This window comes from Pseudopipra pipra, chromosome 5 (assembly GCF_036250125.1).
Source record: "Pseudopipra pipra isolate bDixPip1 chromosome 5, bDixPip1.hap1, whole genome shotgun sequence".
In the NCBI taxonomy this organism is placed as follows: domain Eukaryota; kingdom Metazoa; phylum Chordata; class Aves; order Passeriformes; family Pipridae; genus Pseudopipra; species Pseudopipra pipra.
Window position 1 is genome coordinate 61302432 of NC_087553.1, and position 23246 is coordinate 61325677.

General features: G+C 38.8%; 1 protein-coding gene across 1 annotated transcript; it reads right to left on the bottom strand.

Annotated features, from left to right (window-relative positions):
• BCAP29 (B cell receptor associated protein 29) lies at positions 1 to 22592 on the bottom strand. The gene is made up of 8 exons (XM_064656326.1): positions 22384 to 22592; positions 22021 to 22124; positions 18540 to 18640; positions 16250 to 16400; positions 12569 to 12704; positions 9964 to 10075; positions 2302 to 2402; positions 1 to 971 (listed from the first exon to the last, which is right to left on the bottom strand). The coding sequence occupies exons 2-8, from the start codon at positions 22110 to 22112 to the stop codon at positions 933 to 935; spliced, it is 732 nt and encodes a 243-aa protein (XP_064512396.1). The 5' UTR covers positions 22113 to 22124; positions 22384 to 22592; the 3' UTR covers positions 1 to 932.
• Between the last annotated feature and the right edge of the window lie 654 nt (positions 22593 to 23246).

The window sequence follows — 23246 nt, forward strand, 5'->3', positions numbered from 1 at the left end:
TCAGGAACTTAAGCAATCCCTTTAATATAACAAACATATCCAACTTCCAAATATAAACTGGGACCAACTAACAAATAAAACTCAAAACAACTTTCTGAATACCAAAAAGGTCTTATGTAAAACAGTGCTCATTTATTTGAGGTATCGTATCCATGAAAACAAAACAAAACAAAACAAACTGTCTACATTTAAAAAGATTTTTTACTTAGCAAGGCAAAAGAATTTAGGTGGTACATAAGAGTAAACAGATGTAAACAGTGTAAAAATACAGACTGCTAATACCAGCCAACCCAAAACTGAAATAACCCAAATATTAAAGAAAAATAAACCAGAGGCATGCAAAATATTGTTTGTCAAAATACACTCAAATCCATGTGGCTAAGTGGAAGTCAAAAGCTAGTGAGATGGATTTAGAAATGCAGATTTCCTTTCTTTATTTTCCTTAGATTGATTGTCATTCAATTTTCCACTGAAGTGGAATGGCTGATGAAAAGCTTTTAACCTTCTTCAACCCAGTGGTAACTGAATTTTTAAACTCCTAACAGGTGTTGAAAAGGAGGTTTAGATGTTTTTATGATATAGTGTGATATACAACCTCACTCAAATGCTACAAGCAAATGGTGCATGGTCTGTTACTCTTATGGGAGGCAAAAGCTTCAAAAACAGTCAAGTTGCTTCAGGTGGATTTTTGAATTTCTCCTCAGGAGAGCAGTGACAAACTCCATGGTAAATCCAGTACACCACCTAACATTTTATTTGCAACACAGAACATTTTGGCAACCAAGATATATTAGAGGAATCTGATAATGACCTGCAATGCATGTGCTTTTCAGAAAAATCAAGTTTTGTTTCAGATACGCATCAGGAACATAAACAGCACAAGGCTTTTCTCATTGAAGCAACTGTACTGATGCCATCCGTCTTAGTTGCACTTACAGGTCTTTCTTATCTTCTGCTTTATTTAAACTTTGCTGAAAAGAGACAGATAAACAATTTAAGTTTGGCCAAGATCAGAAACCGTTGACTTCAGATGCTGCATTTTGCCCCCTTGCAGCCACACCTGATTTGTTCACCATACACCTTTCGAAGTTCCCATCAACACCACCCCACAAACACTTGTGCTTCTGATCCCAGGATAGTCAGGGCTGTGCAACCCTAGGTCTGCTTCCCATTCATGTTACATCTGAAGTGCGCAGCAAACTCAGCAGAAAGCATTTTCTCCTATCAACCGATTTATCCCTGGGAGCTGCACCCTCTGTGTGCCCAGTACCTTCTGTTCTTTCCATTCAGAGGTAAACACAGAAAATGGTGAGGATGTGTGTTCTAGACCACAAGCCTGTTAGAAATGCAGCAGGACTACTATGGCTCATTACACAGGGAAGCACAACAAGGACAGGACATGCATGGTGGTCTCGATTTGAACACACAGATCAGTTGAGCAATCTCTGTAGTACAGGGTGAGGCTGGGAATCAGTAAGTGGTTTCACAAAGTGCAGGAAAAATAATTTTAACATCAATCATTTATTTTCTCCCAAGATCACTACTTGTAAAAAGGACAGCTTTCATTTCTATTGAATTTGGTTGAGACAAGATGTTAGGCATGGAGCATATGAACATCTGTCAGACAACTTAAAAGAACAGAGAGGGCTCCCAGTTCTATCAGAAATAATTACTGTATATTTCATGGGTGTATATTATGGGTATTATGACCATGCACATATATGCAAACTCAATCAAACAGCTAATTGAACTTTTGGTTATGTGGTTTTTTTTTTTAATTATTTTGTACTTCAGCTTGAATTTTACAGTAGCCTGTTTTTAGCCTAGGCTGTTTGTTGTGTTTTTTTGTTTTCTATTCTTACATATCAACAGTATTGCAGCATTTATAATCCAGTATTGCAAAAACATGATTAAAGAGCAAACAAAATAAAATTATTTATAAAAATGATGTACATACTCCCCCCCCACTACTATTCCTATCATTTTCTTACAAGATTTCAATTTGATCATCACATCCAAAATTATCTAAATTTTATTTCCCAAATGACAACAAAACTGAATCTAACAATTTTGAACTGAGCTTTGCCACCCAAAGTGCAAAAAATGAAAACGCTAATAACTTTGCCATTCTTGTAAAACTAAATTCTACTATTTTGATGAAGTTTAAGGACTGCTGCCCATTGTAACCTTATGCTATATTAAAAATTTTGGTAAATTCTCTTGCACAATAAATAAACAAGCAGAATTTTGCTGGTACAATTTCAAAACACAGTGCTTGTATAGCAATCTGGAGCCACCCACCTGAAGCCGTTCATATTCCTTCATCAGATGATCATATTCTCTTCTAACACCATCAGATTGCTTTTTAACTGCAGCCACTTCATTTTTTGCCTTTTGGAAAGCTGTAAAATATCAGAATTGGTGTTTTAATTATTACTTGTATTTCTGCAGATCCTCAGAGCCCTGGTTGTGTATTAAGGCTCCGCTGCAGTAGACATTCCTTCCTCTAAAAAAGCTTGAATTTAAAACACAGCATCACAGATGTACACAGGAAGATATGTTCAGGACAGGGAAAGAGAATGACCTGTGTTCAGTAAGATCAGCACAAGGAACAGGAAGGGTCTGTAAGACAGGTAAGGGCGAGACCAATAAACTGTTGAAAGAGGCGACAAGTTAGTCATGACTACAGTATTCTGTCACATTGCAGGAGACAGTTTTAGAAGAACTTCACAAAAACCCCACAACTCCAAAATCAAAACTGTCAGCCCTCCTAAAATAAAGAGGGAACTCAAATACTTGGCAAGATTTTCACAAACCAGCTGAGACTATCTACAAAACATGGGGGGAAGGGAGAGAATACATTATTATAGGAGCACAGACCCCTCCTTTTCACCCTGTTCTTTTACCATGCATGAGTTAATTGATTAGAAGCATCAATTTATGGATGAGAAGGCAGAAATGGTGGTGGGAGGACAGACAACTGTGAACAAACTTTCATGTCAGAAAAAGTAATTATTACTCTACTCAGTCTCAACACAATAAACTGAGAGATGCCTACGCTGCAGTACCAAGCAGCCCAGGACCTTACCATGTCATTTAGACATTTTCATATTCCTCTGCTATAGGTATCTCAGGTATCATTGTATTTCTCTGCTATAGAGCACAGCCATACTCTAAAACTTGATATATTCATGCTAAAACAAACGTTGTTAATGACCTAATAAGGCTGGCTCATATAGCCACTTAAAAAACCCCGAACAACCAAATCTGACGGTACAAATAAAAAAAAGAACATTTGCAAATTCCTTTTTCCAAAAATGTGGATCTATCCTTTGACTGTGAATTCCCTGTGACAGAACCTTCTTTCCCAGAGACCTCCAAGACACTCAAGAATTGCAGCACCTCTAAGAGCCTATTCCCAAGAGGAGGAGCTAGATCTGTTTGGTCTGAACCAGATTTCTCTTTGGTTGCTAGTTCCTGAAACATCAGAAACTAGATTTGACCATTCTTTTACATGCAAAAAGGAAAATTCCCTCTCCATTTCTGCTATTTTTAATTAATTTGAATGTATAGATGAAAAATGGTTCTCATTTCAGAAGCCTGCAAGTGGTTTTCCAGTAACAGGACTTTTACCCAGCCTGAAATTCTGATTTACTGAAGTTAATAACACTTCTGTCTATTGATTCCAATGTGATAAAAAATTCACCCCATCTCTTTACATCCTTTCTTTAATTTCCATACTCTCACACAGTTATCCTTCATCCTTTATGGCATTCTTGACAGCATCAACACAAATTTTCTAAAGGTATTGGTATTTGGAATAACTATAATTTCCACACCTGTGACAAATCAAACCCCAATGCATTTAGTCTTTCTTTGATCTTATTACTGTTTAAAATATTCAATAGTAAAATTTGGAAATCAATAAAATAAATTTTTGAAAATTTGATAAACTTCTGAATTTTAAGCTGTAGACAAAAAACTGTACGTATATGCCATTTCACTTCTTCAAGAATCTACTAATTAGAAAGATAAATTCTGCTTTTATTTGAACATTCTTATACATAGTTATAGTAAAAATTAATGAGAACTTATTCCTGAAGAAGTAGGAACTCAATGTTTTTGATCTAATACTATTTAGTTATTTATAAGCAGCAGCACAGTACTTTAGTTGCAACTAAAAACTACTTTATCTTTAAAATATGAACAAAATACCTAAAAACATCTACAAATCAAGAAAGCTAACAAGCTACTGCATTGTTTTAATGTTTTGACCAAAACAGATGTATGACAGGAATACCTCACCTAACCCTAGAAGACGAAAAAGCAGGGAACAGATTGTCCTTTCCACCTGTGTTGGCTATGGACAAAAAACCAAAAACATCAACAAACCACTAACCCCAGACTTGTTCCTATTAGGACCACACAATTAAAAGGAGCATCACATCTCTGACAATGTGAATTCCTTAGTACACCAATTTCTTTGGATGCCTTCTTGTCAAGCAACAGAGCCTGTTCGTATCTCACTGCTCAACTCTCCTGCACTGCACAAGCACTGCAGTGCAGCTCAGTGGATGGCACATGTACATTGTTTTCATATGGACTGTATCATATGAACACGGATCCAGCAGGGAACAGAAAATCCTTTGTATGCACAACACAGTCAGTTTTTATTTCTGGCTTCCATCTGGCCTGTTGGTTTTTCTCACAGGAGACAGAACAGCTGCACTGGCAGCAAGCAAACCCCAACAGCTGACTGTTCCTACCAAAAAAGGCTTGAGCAGGCAGGAGGTGAGGATGCTGCTTCTACATTAATGCAACTAATGAGAAGAATAGTCAGTAAGTCCCAAAACTCAAATCCAGCCTCAGTACTGTGAGAGGTAGGCTATCCTTTTTCATTTCTTCCCCTTCCCTTAAAATAATAATCAACAAAACATTCCTAGGGCAGTGTTTCAGTGGAAGACATTTGTGGAAAATTTTATCCCTTTACACTTGTGTTACACGTGTGACTGGAGGTCCATAAACTAATGTAACATGTACAGTCTGGGAGAAGTAGAGAACTTGTCCTTCTCTCACCACATTCTCTGTATCCTAATCCAGCACAGATAGTTTACTTTATATTGCTCTGAATTCAAAGCAGGATGAGGAGATTACCACAGCCCAGCAGCTGTGCAGCCCAGTAGCATTCCTATGATCCTCTCATTCAATGAGCACGGAGAAGCAAACACTAAAACAAAACCAAACAGCAACAAAACCAACTGATGATTCTTTGGGTGTTTTCTTGCACAAGTACTAGTCCTGGTCTGACTAAATCACTTGACTTACAGTGCTTGCTACTAAGGAAACCATCTGGAACTTACATTAGCATTGCTCACAATACAAGCCTACAACCCAAATGATTTGGACTAGTTAAAGAGTAAGAAAGAGCCCTCTCTTTTAAGAGTTTTCAAGTTGAGAAAGAGCTATTCACATTTAAGAATTTAGGCACTGACGGCACAAAAGATTTGCCAACAAATACGCTTGTAAGGCTGGGAACACAACTCCAGTCAAGTAATTCCATACTAATTCTGAATTCTCTTCATAAGATATAATGGTCAGACAGTTTAAAACAAAAAGGCAGGGCCAGAAAAATCAATCACAAATTTGCTTCAAGTACCTTTTGTAATCTCAAATGAAATTTTGTTACAAAATGATATTAAGAGAATCGTCTGGACAGCATAAACAGCCTTGTATAACAAACCCACGCCTGTGTATGCGGCGCCATCCCTTCCCATCAACTCTTATTGTGTGTGATGTGCAATGTCTCCCACCAAGCTTATGATCCCACAGGTAAAAAGTAAGGTTAAGTAAGACTGACTTTGTTTCTAAAACCTCCCTCTGCCATTGGCTAAATAACACAAGATAGTGGCCAATTCCTTTAACTTGTTTGTTTTTTTTTTAAAACTGGAGTGCATCAGTGGAGCTCAACATAGTTTTCATATATGGCACTAGCCTGCCTGGCAACACAAAGGCCAAGTTGAATTCTCCCTTGCAGCCAGTTTTATGAAATGTATTCCCAATGCCTCTATTGGTTAATTATCTAACACCTAATAATCTTCACTTTTAAGTGAAAGCTGTACATCTGTACATTCATACCTTCTGGAACAGTTAACAATTAAAAGCTATTTCAAAACCAGCCCTCCACATAAATTATTGCTCTCTTCCTGTCTCCTACAACACTATGCAACCACAAAACGAAAAACACTTGTGACACATTCTGTACACAAAACAAACCTCAAAGGATGCACGGGAGTTTCATCAGAATTTCCTCCTGCCGCACTGTATGCCTATGACAACGATATATAAATAGAGAGTATTTTCAGAAAAAGTTGAACTAAACTTCAAAAGCATCTAAATGACTTTGGTGAGCTAGCACATATTTCACGAAGTGGAATCCTAATGGAACAGATTTTGTCTCAGTGTGGCACTACAGACTCAGCTCAAAGATGCAATTAATGCCACAGCTCAAATAACTGCACACAGAGATACTGGGACTTCAATGCCTGTTGTGCTACATCAGCTGCCAACAGAAACTTAAGGTGCATGCCATTTGCTATGAAATATTGTTAGAAAAGTGAGGGTCAACAAGCTGGAGAGGAGTCTGTCACCAGTCTGTTCTGCCACACAACCCGATCGATATTACGTGTTCTGTATAAATTTATGTTGTGTAAACAAAGCTGTAGCCTTTACCATATATTAGGAAAGTGTCACTAAAAATCATGTGATAGAAGTTGAAATAGTACAGCATTGCAGAAGTCTCCCTCCTGCCCAAAGGGTCCAATAATAACAAACTGACATTTCACACACAGGCATTTCCATAGTTTGGGATCTGTGAGCAAGAAAAGAAAGTTAATGCACCACTAGCCCTGTTACTGCCCCCAGCCCCAGTAAGGACTGCTGCTCTATGACACTTCTCTCAGCTCTAACTTCATTTTCAATTTCATATAACTTATTTTCTTGTGGCTTTGTGGATAGTTTTCAAAACCTGAAACAATATCCTAGCATCTCCTTCTTCCCTAGAAAATCCCTGTAGGTCCAAGATTAGCAGTCATACTGAGAGCCTTTAATTATCTGAATCAAAATTTTGTTAGAAATATGTCTAATGTGTAGCAGGAGAAAAATTCTCACATCTGTGCTGTGTGCTCCAACGAGTATGTAGGTATCAATGACACATTTTTCATCATATACAACTTTATCAATAAATTACCATCTCAAAGGTTTCTATACAGTCATGTTATTACATGTCTAGGTATGCTAAAAATGGATTTAGGCTCTCAAAGTGCTAGCCCCACTGCTGGGTGCTTATAAAGCCCTGACAACAATATGTGGACTGCAATAAAGTAGTGAGGAACTAGTCCTCTTCACTTCTGGAATACAACAACAAAAGGCATCAAGAGGAATATGAAAGTCAAGTCTGAAAAGGAAGCAAATTTGGCTGAAATCTTTGTCATTTATTTCCAACCTTTCCTCAGATTTTAGTAATTTCACTACTATCTCCATACTGTATTTTCAAAGCACAGAAGGTGGAAAAATGTCTTCTTAACTTAGGATTTCACTTACAGTTAATTGAGAAAAGAAGCTGACTGTGTTTCCTGTAAAAAGTGAAGAACTAGAGATGAGTGTCCTGAAAGTCTGCAATAATTTCCATCTACACTACAATTTCAGTAAGAGGAGACATACAGCATTTTCTCTGCCAGTTGTAAATACTGACTCAAAACCTTAGAGAAAATTTGGATCTCCAGTGAAGTCACAGCACCAATCTGATACTAAACTGTGTTCTTAAATGTGAAGCAGCCTTACATTTAGGATTCCTCCTGGGTGCCACTCTATTGAGTTAACCGACATTTCAACATGTGGCGCAGTATAAAATAATGTATCACCGTGCATCAGTAGCTTAACATATGTCCCAGACCAGAAAAACAGATATTTGAAATTACCTTGTGAAAAAGATTTTGTCTTCCAAACAGCCAAAAAACCCCTAAATGCAAAATCCCAACCAAACAAGAACAAAATCCAAACTTACTACTTGCACTGATACTATCGCTGAAAAATAAACAAAAAGAAAACCTCCAAAATTAAATCCAGTGAAGTTTTAATATTTATACTAGTTTTGCCTTGTTTCATTACTAGTGACACCCTTTACAGTCTTCGTTCCCCCCCCCCAGTTTCATGGATTGGACACAAAGGAAAGGTCACTTTAGTCATGTGAGCTCAATAGCATGAAACAAGTAGTTTAAAAGAGGTAAAACAAGCTTTTCAATCTCAACTTTCATTTTGTGTAACGCATTGCTCACACTTAGTGAGCATGAAACTCAACATTCACCTGCTCAGTTGCAGGAATTCCAAAAGAGAACAGTCAATTTGATTCACTTTCTCTAACACTCTATAGAAACCTGTGTCTGCGGATGTGGGATTTGAAACCTTCTGGTTATCAGTTTGCTCAACACAACATACAAGAAAACTTACTTTTTGTAAGACAGACATACCTTAATACCACCTAGCTGCTGATAGTAATGCCTATGGGGTTTTTGGCAATGAGGGGGATGGGATCAGTGGAAGGGTTGTAAATATTTTCCTATTCATTCCTAAGAAAGACTCTCTCCCCCACTTTTGCCCTAACAAAAGATTCAAGCATGCCTTAATTTATACATCTTTTGCATGGACAACAGCTCACAAGGAGAATGCAGCTGAAGCAGCATGAGGTAAATCTATTTATTCCTTCACTTTCTCTAGGATTCCTGTCTGAAAAGCTTACACTATATTAGTGTTACATACCACCAGTTAGTTTAAATAAAACATATGCATTTAAATTTTCCATTGATCCTGTCACTTCAAAGGCAGTTTTCTCCCCCTTTCTTCAAGAAAACAGCAGGAGAGGGAAAACCCACTATCAAACCTGCCTGAGAATGTGAACTAATGAGACTCTCTATTTAAAGATTGTTGTTGCTTCAAGCCTAGCTGAAAACAGCTGTTCTACAGTTCTAGTTTGAATTCCCAGTGAAAAAAGACAATGAAAAAGGATACATGAAATATATGCTGTTATTCTTACAGCTCTGTAGCACTGCCATGCAATATGAAAGCAAGGCTATGTTTTGATGACAACACACAACTTGGTACCATGAAAATCTGTATTTTGTTACATTCTGAACATCTGATTAATGTTTACTAGATCACAGGCAGTGTTATCTTAAAAACACCAATCTCAGAGGAGCAGGTGTTCATAAGCATCACGCACCTTGACAGATCCCAGTAAGACAGAACCAAACAGGTAAAATCTGCTTCTATCTCAATTTGGGTTGCCTATAAAGCAGTTTTGACAACCTAAACCTTAAACACGGAAGCTGTAACAAAAGTATTATGTTACAAATTGCAAGGTATGTTTTCTTGTAGACAAAAAAAAAAAAAATTAAAAAGCTAACACCTTAACACCTCTGCTGCAGAACAGATATAAATTTAGAATATTTGTCAAGGACTTCTCTGCTATCTGACACAAACCCTATGTTACAGTAAAAAACCTCAACCACATACTTCCCCATTTCATATAGGGAGAGTGGCTGCTAAGTATGATATGAAAGATCAAACTCATGCCTATAAGCAACCTGCAGTTGATTCCACATCCTGGTCACATCATTGATGAAGACAAGTCAACATCACTTAAATATATCCTTTCAATTTGGTAATAATTATAATTTAATTAAGGTGTTCCAATTATACTGTACACATTTCATAATGAAACATTTACTAAAATACAGGGATGGCAGTGATGTTTTGCCAGTTCCTAGTCAAATGTAAAGAAACGCCATGCCAAGTGTTCTGGAAACGGATGAATTAAGTTAGTTAATGCTACACCCAGAATACATTTTTGACGTTCAGTGTTGAAATCATCTTTTTCTTAATTGAAAAGAAGTCCTAACTAATACTTACCAGTCGATGTCTTCTGTAGTTCTGCTTTCAAATATTCAACTTCCTCCTTCAACTTTTCCTGAGTTGCTTCCTTTGACTCTTTCTTTTTACCACTTCCTTGTCCACTCAAGGCCTAATAAAAACCAGAGTTGCTACAATTAATTTTATTTTCATTAGCCTGACATTAATGCAAAACACCCAAAGAATGTCAACTTCAATCTTGGAAACCAACAGGTTTTATCAAATGTCAACATGATACAGGCAGATGATCATTCTAGAAAAAAATGCCCCTGAATTAAAAAAAAAAAAAAGGAGATAAAAAGCTCAATGTTTTAGGTCGATAGTAATGGCATACTTGTAACAGAACGGTATTATTTCCTGTGTAAGAGTATTTCTGCATCAGGTGTACAACTTCTGTTTATGTTATAAATGAATTTTTCAGAAGATATAAGCTGGGACTTGCCAGTTACAGAACACGGTCATATTTATGTGCAACTTGTTCTAATAGTTTATTGCGATTTCTCTCCTTGTAGGTTTGCAGCTGCTTCTTCCATCTTCAGAATACTTCAATATCTAGATCCAATTTCCAGTGAAATTCAAGAAAAAAAAAATAGGAAAGGATTCAGGAAGAGCCCTGTAAGCACTAGGCACAAGAGCAATATCTTCCCTGTACTATAGAACTGCTGGCACTACTATACTTATGCATGTTATTAAGATGTAAGATTAGACCCCATAATTAGACCCTTTGCTCTACTTGCCTCTACTGCCCATCCACACATCATCTCTGTTATGAAAATGGCAAAAAAGTGGAAAATGCTTAATGGAAAAAAGTGAAATATCTGAGATAAACAGCTGTTAGGTGAACTTGTGATATCAGAGTTTACCGGGCACAGGTGGGAGCAAGGGGGAAAGATTACTTTAGGAAGAAGAAAAAAAACCTGTTTATAAAGATGAAGGAAAAGAACCTTTTATAAAGACCGGTAAACAATCCACAGAAAAGAGCTGAATAAAATTTTCCAGAAGCTATTTAATCAAAGAGTGGAGATTACACTGGACTGCTGGTAAGAAAACAATAGCTAACTGTCTCCTTTACTTTGTGATCACCTCTTTCTATTAATATGCAAATAGCTATTTCTGTAAACTTTCATCTTAAGTTCTGTGCTCCATGGAATCTCTGAACAGGAGACAGTGCAGACCTCGCACACCAGAGGAAACTTACAGTATTTATACTTGCAGCCAGTGCCTTCTATGCAATTGCTCTCACCTCTCTCTGATGGTAGAATGAAGCACACTTGCAAATAAACACAAATGCAGGGGCCAAGCCACTGGATGAGAGAAATCTAAGTCATAGTATGTCTATAAAGTTAAAATATTCCAATTCCAAACACTTCCAATGTCTGTCACAATGAAGATCCAGCCACAGCATGTTGCCTGGACCTGTGGCTACCAGTGTTTTTGCAAACCGTGCAATCAAATACACAAACAGAAACAGACAGCAATACAGTTCCCAGTTTCTGGCTGTCGCTTACAAGTGGCTAAGAGAATGTGTTGCTAAGGGAATACGAAAGCAGAACAAAAAAGAGGACTTTTGGCCAAATCCCAACAAAACAGAGAAGAAAAAAAAAGTACCATAGGCAGTAAAGAGACAAATTCCATGGCTGAGGGAGGGAGTCTGGATCATTTTGACAAAATACCAAATCACAAAATTTTGTAATCATTGCATACTCAGGAAACACCTAACATGCTCTAATGATCTTTGTTTTACAACAGCTCTCAAACAACTGCATTTTTTTACATCCTTCTTGTACTTTTTTGTCTAGAATCTGTTCTCTGTCTGAAGATTTATTACAAAAAAATTACAGTGCTGGTAACCACAGATGCTGTGTTAGACAAACTCAAAGGAAACCTGTACACACGTGCAGTGAATTTTGTTTTGACAATAAGCCCGACTGAAGAATGCTCTAAAAGTCTTCATACCCCACATATCTGCACACTAGCTTATGGTTCAGTCTCTTCAAACAGAATTCAAACTAATCAAAGAAAGATTTCATACATTTATCTTGATTATCTTTGATTGCTTCCCTTCCTGCATACAATTGTGTACTGAACCACAACAGAAAAATGATAGCTTAATTTTTCTCCATTCTCAAAAATAACATCTCTTTGATCCATTGGTGGTTCTTTTAAGTAAGACATTTTTGCACTCAATACTACTTAATATTACGGCAGTGTCCTACTAAAATAGGAAAGTATTAGGAAATCGGCTGACCCACTATGAAAAGATACAAGAATACAAAATACAAACCCACCACAAAAAGATACAAGAATACAAAATACAGTAACTACAAAATATCAATTTTACAAGACATCTCTTAGTACTTCGATGAAATTTGTCCTGGAAAGACAGAACATCATTTATTTGGATTACTTCAGTTTCCTTTGTTAGTAAAATGCTACTGAAATTTGTTTTTAGTATTCTGAATTACATATTGTAAGAACATAGTTCTTCCTTTTTCCACCAGAGGGAAAAAAATGAACAAATATTATTCAGTAGCAAATCATCCTCACAGTATTTTGTACTAACTATTTGCTGAATAAGAAAATAACTGAAGAAGCTCAAAGATACCTCCTGCAGCCTTTCATTCTCGGCCATGTATTTTTTGGCTGCTTCAGTAGCATCATTTACTTGTGTTTCCAGAGCTGCATGAGATGCCATCTCTTTTGCCAGCTGAGTAAGAAGGGTGACAGTACGTCTCAATACACTGTGAAGAAATACAGTGAACAGAACTGTAATTCACATCATAATTTTTTTTTTAAAAAAGCAAAACCAAAACCAACAAAACCCAAAACAAACCAAACAAGCCAGAAAACCAAAGCAACCCCTTTTCATTTGCTGCATTAGCTATAAAAACAAAACCAGAAGAGAACTGTTCAAGCACTTGAAGGGAAACATCCAAGTTCATCCGTGACAAGTAACAGTAAAAGGAGAGACTGAAAATATTTTCATCCATTAACATTCTGATTTTTACTTTATGCAGAACCTCTCTCCTCCTAAATACCCACAGCCATTAAGGGGTCAGACATGCTTGCTTAAAGGCTGAATTACTCTTAATTTTAAACAGGATCGATCTCCAAATTGAAGACCCAAACAACATGTTATGGTAAGGAGTACAGTGCAAAAAAAAAAAAAAAAAAATCCCACAACTTTATAAAAGGCCTTACAAGAATAAAATTAGCAATGTGAGTATTTTAATCTTCAAAGTACTTTGTCAATACAGTTAAATCAAGAGCATGCATATGGCACCTCAAATCTAAGCTTTGCCTAGATTTGATCTAGTGATTGCCTCTTTGCATCACTACTTTTGTCATTCATCTTGGAGTCTTTCAAAGCAGTATGTTGCTGAATCAAGCCAAAGTAACACTAAATTATATTAATGTCTGTAATATAACTATGCAGCTGCTCATCAAAGAAATTTGAAAATCCAAGTAATTAGCTTTTTCATAATTGAAAAAAATATTAGTAGACCTTTTCGAGGTAAGCCTCCCCTCACCCCCCAGCTTCTTCACTGAAAGCTCATTTTCTTACTTTTTTGGGGATTAGTAAAAAAGTTAAGGTCCCCATGTCATTACTTTTCCAAGGCTTAGCATGTTTTACTATCGCTTATTAATTTATAGGAGTCATTAAAACACCACAACTAAAACAGAATCATAGAATCATGTAGGTTGAAAGGGGCTTCCAGAGGTCATCCTGCCCAGAGTAGGGACAGGTTAAGCAGATTGCTCAGATCCTTGTCCAGTTGATTTCCCGCCATCTCCAATGATGGGTGATTCCACCATCATTCAGGGGCCTTGTTCCAGTGTTTAACTGCTCTTGATAGTAGAAGTGCTTTTCTATCTTTTCTATCTGAGGTTCCTCACCTGTTACCTCTTGTCATTCCTGTGTGGATCCACTGAAATGAGCTCACTCCATCTTTTCTACAAGCTACTACTAGACAGATATAGCAACCAATAGGATCTTCCCTTCAAAGGTTCTTTTCTGGCTGAAAGACAAGCTCCCTCTTCTCTCCTCAGAGGTCCCCATGGGTCATCACAGCAAGGACACATGCCATCCTAGGATAACACAGACTTTTATGTGCCCAATCTGCTTATGTACTCCCCAGTTGAACCTCTGTCTGGGGGGGTGATGTTACATTACCCACTGACTATCCCAGAAGGCTCAGGGAATTGGGAGGCCAAACAGCAGAACTTCTCAGTATGAAACAAAGCAACCTAAGGTTGATCATGTTATACTCAATGCCTCACTCTTTTCCAAATATTTAGTCATTTGGTCCCAGTGAGCAGTGGGCTCATGTTTTCTTGAGCTTGCCTTTCATTTTCAGCCCTTCTTGTCCCTCTCTGGTTCTGCTACCCTCTGGGGTAACAGAGGGCCAGACAAGCCTTGGTAGGCTCTCCGCATCTTCCAGACATCAAGTCAGACTAGCAGATGGGTGTCTCTGTCCTACCCAGGGAACAGTCTCTGGAGACTGTGACTCTTCTCTTTTCTGTGCAGTTTGCATATGAGGGCTCAACTGGATCCAGTACCTCCAAATACAGGAGATCATTTTCCTTACCCAATGTTCCACAATTGCTGAATCACAGATGAAAAGCTTTTCTTATGCTGTCACGTGTGACAAGCTCCCAGCCTCCTCCATTTTGTGAATCTCCATCTACCACTATTCTGGAATTTTCCTATTGGCTGATGTGCTGAAATGAACTAAAACTGACCCAAAGAATGAACCAGGGGCATCCAAGTACCTGTTCACACCTACATGTGGTCTGAACTTGGTTGGGTGATGGTAGCAGCAGTGCAGGATAAGACAATCCAAGGAACACTTTCCTCACCTTCTCTGACAGACATTTTGCCTGTTTAAGGGATAAGCAAAATAGCTCTACTAAGAAAAGTCCTTTTATCTAGTCACTACTGCAGGAGTACTTATTTCTTCTAAATTTTGGTGAAAGGCCAATAGCCCAAAACAACACATCAAGCAAATCTCTTCAACAGCAGAACTTTTATGCACGATAAAATCTGCTGGGGCCACGTGAGAAGTTTTCTTCCTTGAAAGCTGAGTGGGAGTAGGATCCTAGGGGACCAGCTTCCAGCTCTTGCACAGGACACAACCCAGCTATTCCTCTTGGAGCAGAGATCAAAAACATATTTGTGCATATTTACTCAACCTTTCTAAAGGAAGACAAAGAACATGATGCATTCATACCACTATTGTGCAAGGCTAGAACCACCTTTGTTTTTTCCAATGTTTTCCTGCTCGAGTTTCATATTAATTTTTCTTTGACACTTTTTTATGTTCAATGCTCCTCAGTGATCTGCTAAAATGGCCATACGTCACTCTAAGGGGAAGAAGTTTGTCAGAAGTCTCTGTGATTTTCTTGATCTGTGTTCTTCTTGCATATCTAGGCAATGTCAAGCAGCTCGCTGAAGTAACTCAGAAAAGGACCAGCATTCTTTGCCCAGTCACCACAAAAATGTACAAACAGAAACTCATTTCACCAGCACATCCGTTTTGATTCATTCACATTATCTGTGTTCAATGAGCTCATGCACTCCCTGCCCACTTTTAAGACCAGCAGGTTGTTTGGCTACTGATTCACAGGTTGTCTTGGCTGCTACTGCTGGGCAGTACAGAACTGTCCTTTCCTTTACTGTTTTATTAGCTGTATTTAAACATCCTGAAAGGGATACCAGATTTAATATCATAACACCATAGGAGGCAAGTTACCACAAAGTGCTTGATCTGAAATATATCTGAAACTTTCCTCAAAGGCCGGAATGTTATCCTAAGTTCTTAACTTATTATCAAAGGTCTTAACTTTGAGCTTGAGATGAAGTGGTTGAAGTCAGGCTTAAGTTTTGCTTCTTAACACAGCAGGATGCAAAAATACCAGCTTGCAAGATATTAACATTATTTTAACAGTACTTTAGTTTCTGATTTTTTTTATTTCAGTTTTCCATGTTCAAAAAAAGGGTGTAATTTTAAGGAAGGAAATGAGTATTTCCTGAAGAAACTTCTGCAAAATATACGTTTTCTCCAGCATTCAAAATGTTTCTTTCCGTGTGTCGCTCACACATCCGTCCAATCTTCAAATATTTGTAAGGTCTTATTTTCCCTGATCTTACTTGCCTCTTACCCAAACTGGTCACACTTAATTCTTTAATCTCTTGAAATTGGCCTTCTGATCTTTACTTTACAATTTGTGCAACAGTTCCTGTAATAAACATACTATGTAGATACTAGAAAAATCTCATACTTACAGCCAAAGAAATAAGGAAAAACCTGAGAGATAGAGGTTTCTTTGCGATCGAAAGAGTTTCATCTGAATGTGATCAAAGGCACTACTATTGATGTTTGCAGCCTTTTCATTCACGTGAACGGATGAGTACTTCCTGACTTCTCTAACAGCATCTGCAAACAAAAACAGTCCGTTCTTATTCACATCTGCGGGTGTGTGTGTATGATAAACCACACTTAGTACTAGAAATATGTATTTGGACTTTCAGCTCAGCAAACAGAAATAAGGCAAACAGTGGCACTGCTTATGGTATCTATACATTTTTAAAGGCTGGTCTTGATAAATCACTGAAGCGCTCCAGCATATTTCCAGAAATATGACAAACTATTGCCCAAAACATGCCTGAACAGTCATTTCTAACACTTGCACCCAGTCCCCAGGCATTAGGCCAAAGCAACACACTCTACAAATGTTAGCAAAGACCCCATAGTGTTAAAATGTCACTGCTGACAACTGAGTTAAAATCCCCCCTGGACAAACAGTGAGAAATGAGGAAGAGAGGGGAAAAGAAGAAATATTTTCTCAAGTATTTCATATAGAGTTTGTTAGATAAGCATGTGTTTTAGTAATGACACAAGTGTCTACTTTTTGCTTGAATCACAGAGGGAGAAAATTATTTCTGTAACATCCATCAAAATAGAAAGACTAGTAACACAGTAACATCAGTAGTAACTACTAACTGTAATAACATAATAAACAGAATGGAGGAGGTAAGTTACACCTCAGCTTTCAGTCATTTTTCATACATCTTTCAGCTTCTTTTCATTCATCATATACTCCTGATAGTTCTGCAAAAGGGCTAATACACTGCAAACACTTTTCAAAGGACAAAACAATTAATTAGGACTTACATCCACACAACCCCAAAATCTAACCCAGTTAAGAGTTCATATTACAATACATAAACTTAAGGTCATCATACATTCCTACGACCAATATAGCACCTTAAATCTCCTTCTGTGCATCAACAAATATACACATTCATGACATCATCAGTTCCTGCAGAGTATTTTGGCCACGTTATTAAACTGCTGCTGCATTTGTCTAAGCAGACAATCAATTCCAAAGAAAAACACATGTGAATATCATCACTTATGACTGCCTCTTTCATATGCCTAAGTTATTAAGAAGGGAAAAAACCCTGAAGTAAAACTTCAAACAATGCATCACATACTACGAGTAAACAAATGCATGTCCCTGTGCTATAGGAAGAGTCTTCTGCAATAACCCATCACTTTATGCTATGGGGCAAGCATCTCATCACTGCTTTACTTTAGCCCAAGTTCATCTTTCTGCAAAATCAATGACTATCGCCAACTCGAAAGCAAACTTTGGTCTAAGTTGGACCTGAGTTCAAGAGAGTAAATGAAATCCATTAGTTTTCAAACTTAAGCCATTTACTGAAGATCTACTTATGAGAATAATACTAAGCATAATCTTAAATAATGATTTTAAAAGTCTATTGGTATTTCTGGTACTTTTTTAATATTAAGAATGTAGTATTGCAGTCTGGCCTAACATTGTTATTTATGTAGCACATCTGTATATTTCCCTCAGCAGAAAATGAAACCATGCATTTTTTTCTTCCTATTTCAAGTAGCTTGGAATTAAAGAGCATGTTCACTCTAAGGTGCTGGAAACACTTCTATCCATGGAGAACTACTACTATCCCTAAACACAGGAGAACTATTTTCATCACTGAAAGGTGCTTACCTCACCAAGCAGTCAAGACAGACATTACATGAAATCAATCAGGCATATGGTCACCATTCAAGCTCCAGTTTCCTTAAAGCTTTACGCCTATTTCATAGACCTCAGGATCTACTCATAACAGAGGTAGCCAACAGCTGTTTTGTATCTGCACTGAGCAAAAGTAGTCAAATAGCCCAGTGTTTTGATATATTCTTCAAGAGCAACAAAGGGAAAGAGTGCCATCTACTGCATAAGAAGGCACAGTTCAGCCAAATTCTTGTGTGGAACATGTTCATTTAACTGTCTGAGAAAGTGAAACCAAGCAGCAGCCTAGACCCAGCCCCATTTTTCCTCCTTATTCACTACTATATTAGTATTGCATTTGGATTCCCAATGTGGATGCAGTATAAGCCCTCTCCTCTTTCATTCCATTGTATAACTTTTCAATAAATTAGGTGATTTACATTAGGTTTGAATCCTTGCAGTTAATTTACTGATATGAATCTCCATGTACCAGGTTTTTCCCCCATTTCTTAAGAAACTGAATATTTAACACTTACCAAGAAACAAGACGATCAGTAAAACTATTATTGTAAGGAACATCTTGTTCCAAAATACTGCCATTTTGCTCCATAGAGGAATCATAAAAATCTTCTGCCATCTGTAAAACAGCATTGTGTTATTCAAAAATAATTAAGCAGTAAAAGAAGAGCATAACAACCTCACAGAAGAGAGCCTTGTTATTGATAAGAGACTTGTTAAGGTCTCTAAACAGCTGCTTTAATTGCAATACAATTTAGGTGTACACTTAACTTTTCCAACAATCCAACTTGCTCATCTCTTTTTTATTTGCTGTCAATATAGGCAAAGATAGTTGGTTCAACATGCAAACTTCTTGCATGATAGCAGGTGTGTTTTATTTCAGCTTTTACTTTGGCTAGAATTACTTGATGTTCAGTCCTGACTACAATAAACTCAGGGATGGGGTAAAGACTGTAAAGTCCATTGCATCATTTTTACTTCTATCCAGTTATACCCCTTGTTGCCAAATAAAATTAAAAGCTTTCACAAATTAGGATCATCTCTACCATCCTTCTTCAGAAGGCTTATCTTTTACACTGATGAATTTGCATAATTATGAGGTACCAGGACTGTTATAACAGTCTAACTTGTAATGACAACAAAAAGACAAGTCTTATGCTTATATTCTGTCAAGGGTTAAAATCCTTTTCCCTAGCATAAATTTGCTGGCTACAGAAGCAACTTCAGAGGCCCAATGGTGGTGAAGACAATTATTATTTTTTAAAACAATCATCTATTTGATATTACTGCATGGAGTGCTCTGTAAGAATTCACACTTGCAGCACAAACGAAGAACATCTGATGTGCTCAAATGAACTGCAACCAGTCATAAGAGCACCTACTTGTCTTTTGCTGCAAGTTAGAATCAATGCTACTACACAAATGAAATAATACCTAGTCACACCATTAGGGATGTAACACAGACATGCTACTCACTGTCTGATTATATGAGGTAAAATTTCCAACTTTTGTTAAGACTATTTACATTTCACAGAAACTGTTAAAATTTGGCCTCTAACAAAGCAGTTTCCAACCTAATATGAATTTAACTTAAATTAGACTGTAGCATCATCTCCCATGTTTTTTTCTGAATGTTCACCAGAAAGGATTAAAATGTTTTAACACCGTGCATGCAAAAAACTCCTTTAAATCTTTTAATATAATTTGAATTCTTTATAGCAGACAGCCACAGTCTGTATCAAACAAAAAGCTTACTTCAAGCTACAACTCAAGCAAAGCCAACTTACAGACTGTTCAAACACGCAACTCTCCAAGCTCCATACTGACCTCCACTTCAGAAGTGACTCTCTGAGGTATGACCTTAGATCAACTACACTGCCAAGTTATAATCAGGCTAAAAATTATATCTCTTTACTGCAAAGTCTTCTTGTGTACTATTTTCCCACTTATTTTTCCTCAACAAGTATTGACATTCACATCTACTAATGCTCCATTTCCTTTTGGTGACAAAAGTCACATAAATATAATCCTTCCAAACTATAATACCAGTCACCACTGTGGATGTACTACACTTAGTACAGATCTGTCTTTTTTACACTGTCAATTTACTTGCTCCCCGGGAACTTATAAGCTTATTAGCAAATTTCAAAAAATTAGCCAAAAAAAAAAAGTGTAGGCACAAAAGAGACAAAGAATCTGTTTGAAGATTGAGAAGTGAATAAATCAAACTTCAAAGAAGAGCAGTTTCACACGTGTCAGTATCCACACATGCTTTGCTGCTCTGACAGAACCGGCTCTCTCTCAGGCCACCAAGACGAGTACAGCAGAGCTGTTGCCCCCTGGTACTGTCACAGCAGCTAAATCTACACTTTAACCCCACAAGATTCCTGCAAGTTTTATTAAGAAGATAATTGGCACATATCACATAAGGGATAAAGCTATTTCACGCTTTCAGAAATCACTGTTGAGAGGAAAAGGTCAATGCTCCAAACAGAGCACAGGAACGTATTCATTTAATATAATTTAAAGCCTTTCAACCACACTGGATTCAAGCCCTGTTTGCACCACAAGTGAAACATATTTCAGTATTCCCAAAGTACTCTGCTTGTGTCATCAGCCTGCAGAAATTCTTGCAGCAAGTTTCCTCACATAAACCATTAATAATCTGATGATTATGACTGCCATAATCCTTCTCTCCTCTTACATACAGTTGTACTTTTGATTAAAAAAACAAGTATGAGAACTCAATAATCTGTGTTGAAATGCTTAACTCCCCACAAGCCAACTGGTAAAAATGGGAAGTTAAATTAGATTTTTAGAACAGTTTCAATTTCTGGACTTAAGGAAACATGACTAATTACTGGTATCCGCTATGGAGAAGCCAGGCATTTTCAAGACTCTTCTGCAGGTTTAAGTAGTTAAATTCAGACTCTCCACACAGCAGCTTTTATTCCTTAAGATATTACAGTAAAAGCTGTATTCTTAATTCTAAATACATCTAAAGATGTAGAAAGTAAACATGCAACAATTTTTACAGAACACTGAGACAGCAGCATTTTTATTTCTTTTGAAAAAGCTTTAATGTTTCATCCTGCTTGGTTTTGGGGGGGTTGTGAGTTTTTTGTAGTTTCTGGACCTTTTTTTTTTTTTAAACCTGATGTTCTGAAAAGAAATCATAAGTCTGCTTCTCTTGCCTCTTGTGGAGAAGCTAGCTTTCTTTAAATCCTGGAAAGAAATTAACATTACCAAATTTGAAGATCTGCTTACAGGAAACAATCTTAAGATAATGCTGTAAGCCAGGCCTTCGCAGAGACTAAGAGTAATGAGCATATTTTGGTTTTTTTCTCTTACTATGTGCATGTATTTTACAAGAATTTACTGTTTTCTTAATGTTTGTGTTGTTCCAGAACCACTATAATGTTGTTAATCTATATCTAAGCCTATAGAGGCCTTTATTTCAGTAATCTTGAACTTTCTGCATCAAACTCAAGTTCAGTTTTTCTAAACTAATATCACAGATTTCTTGCAGCCCTTAAAACATGCTTTATGCAGCTTGCTTTGAGTATCTGACGTCTTTCATCTGTCCAGCACCCACAATGCCTAGTGTACAACCAAAACATAAAGTTGCTCGTCACAAATTTGACAAACAACTGCCGAAAAAGCTGCATCCTCCTCTCATTTTTTTTAATGCTAGATACCTGTCTTCATGCTGGCTACTCGAGAGCCCTGGGAGAAGCCGTCCCACCTGCTGAAACAAAGTAGGGGCGCTCATCTGGGCACCCCGACCGCTGTTCGGATGAATCAGCACTACGCAGAAATCATAAAGCTTCTTCAAGAGGCTTGCAACTCCTGATGCTCCAGTCCCAAACAGCATCCCTTCAGCTTTGTTCACAACTAATGTAAGACGCAGCAAAGCAACGTATTTACATAAAAGAAGGAGTAAAATAAAGTGTTAAGAAGCACCAGCTGGGCTGCCCAGCACACCGAAGACCTCCCTACCTGAGCGGGGAAATGAACGGCAGGCAAAGCACGAGAATTACTGCGATCTCGCTGTACAGGAAGCCAGCCACTGCCGTCCACTGGAAAGTCATGGTCCCGGCGGCCTGCGGGGGAAGGGGCGGCTCAGGCAGGCGGCTCCGATTTCCCCTCCCAAACTACCCCCAGGGCAGGGACGTGGGGGCTGGGACCCCGTGCGGGCCGGGATCCCGCGGCCGCCGCACCGGCCCGGCGGGCAGGGCAGGGCAGGGCCGCCGGCAGAGCCCCCGCCAGGCGGCCGCAGGCCCGGGGGTCCCTCCCGCCGCCCCCCGCACGGCCGGGGAGCCCCAGGGCCGCCCCGTCTCCCCGCCCGCCCGGCCTTCGAACCTCCTCGGCGCCGGCGCCCGGCGGAGCTGATGGCGGCGCAGGGGCGGGAGCGGGGCCTCGCCGGCCGTGGCTGAAGAGGCGCGGGCCAATCTCTCCCGCCGGCGCTGCGGGGGCGGGCGGGGAACAGGGGGTGTGTGCGGGCGCGGAGCCGCCCCCGCCCTGCCCGCGGGCCGTGGGCAGGGACGGCGCTGAGTGACACGGCGGGGGCGGTGCGGAGGTGCCGCCGGCCCGGCCGGGGAAAGGTGCCGGTCGGTGCCCTTCGGTGCCGCCCCGTTGGAGCGGGGTTCCCACCGCCCCCTCCGCCGTGCTCAGCCCCGGCCCGGCCCCGCCGGCGGGGCGGGTGAGCTGGGTCTGGCGGCAGCGCGGAGGTACCCTGTGATCCCCTGATTCCTTTTTCCTATTGATCCTAATAGATGCTGAGGTGCTGCCAGAGGAAGAGGTTACCCTGTCTACCTGGGCATCACCAGCCACCAGCACTCTTGACACAACTACCTGTTTCAGAGAATTCTCTTCCAATTAATTTCCATCAGAATGAGACATTAAATGCAGTGAATAGTGGTTCTTTGTTACTCTAATCCAGTGGAACTGACATGGGGTAGGAAGTTCTTGCATAAGCAGTTTTGAGCAGAGCTGTCTGCAGCTGCTCACAATCTGAAATTGTTTACTTAAAATTTCCCAAGTCTGCAGCCTGGGGATGGAGCCAGTGTGTTAACATTTTCCTAGCAGCTGCCAAGCAATGTCTGGATGAAAGGTTACATCCCAAATAATTGTTTATGCATAACAAATATTGGAGAGGGATATAACCAGCCATTTCAATCCAATCTATGCAGTGGCAACAGCCTGAGTTTTAAGTAATATTTCTA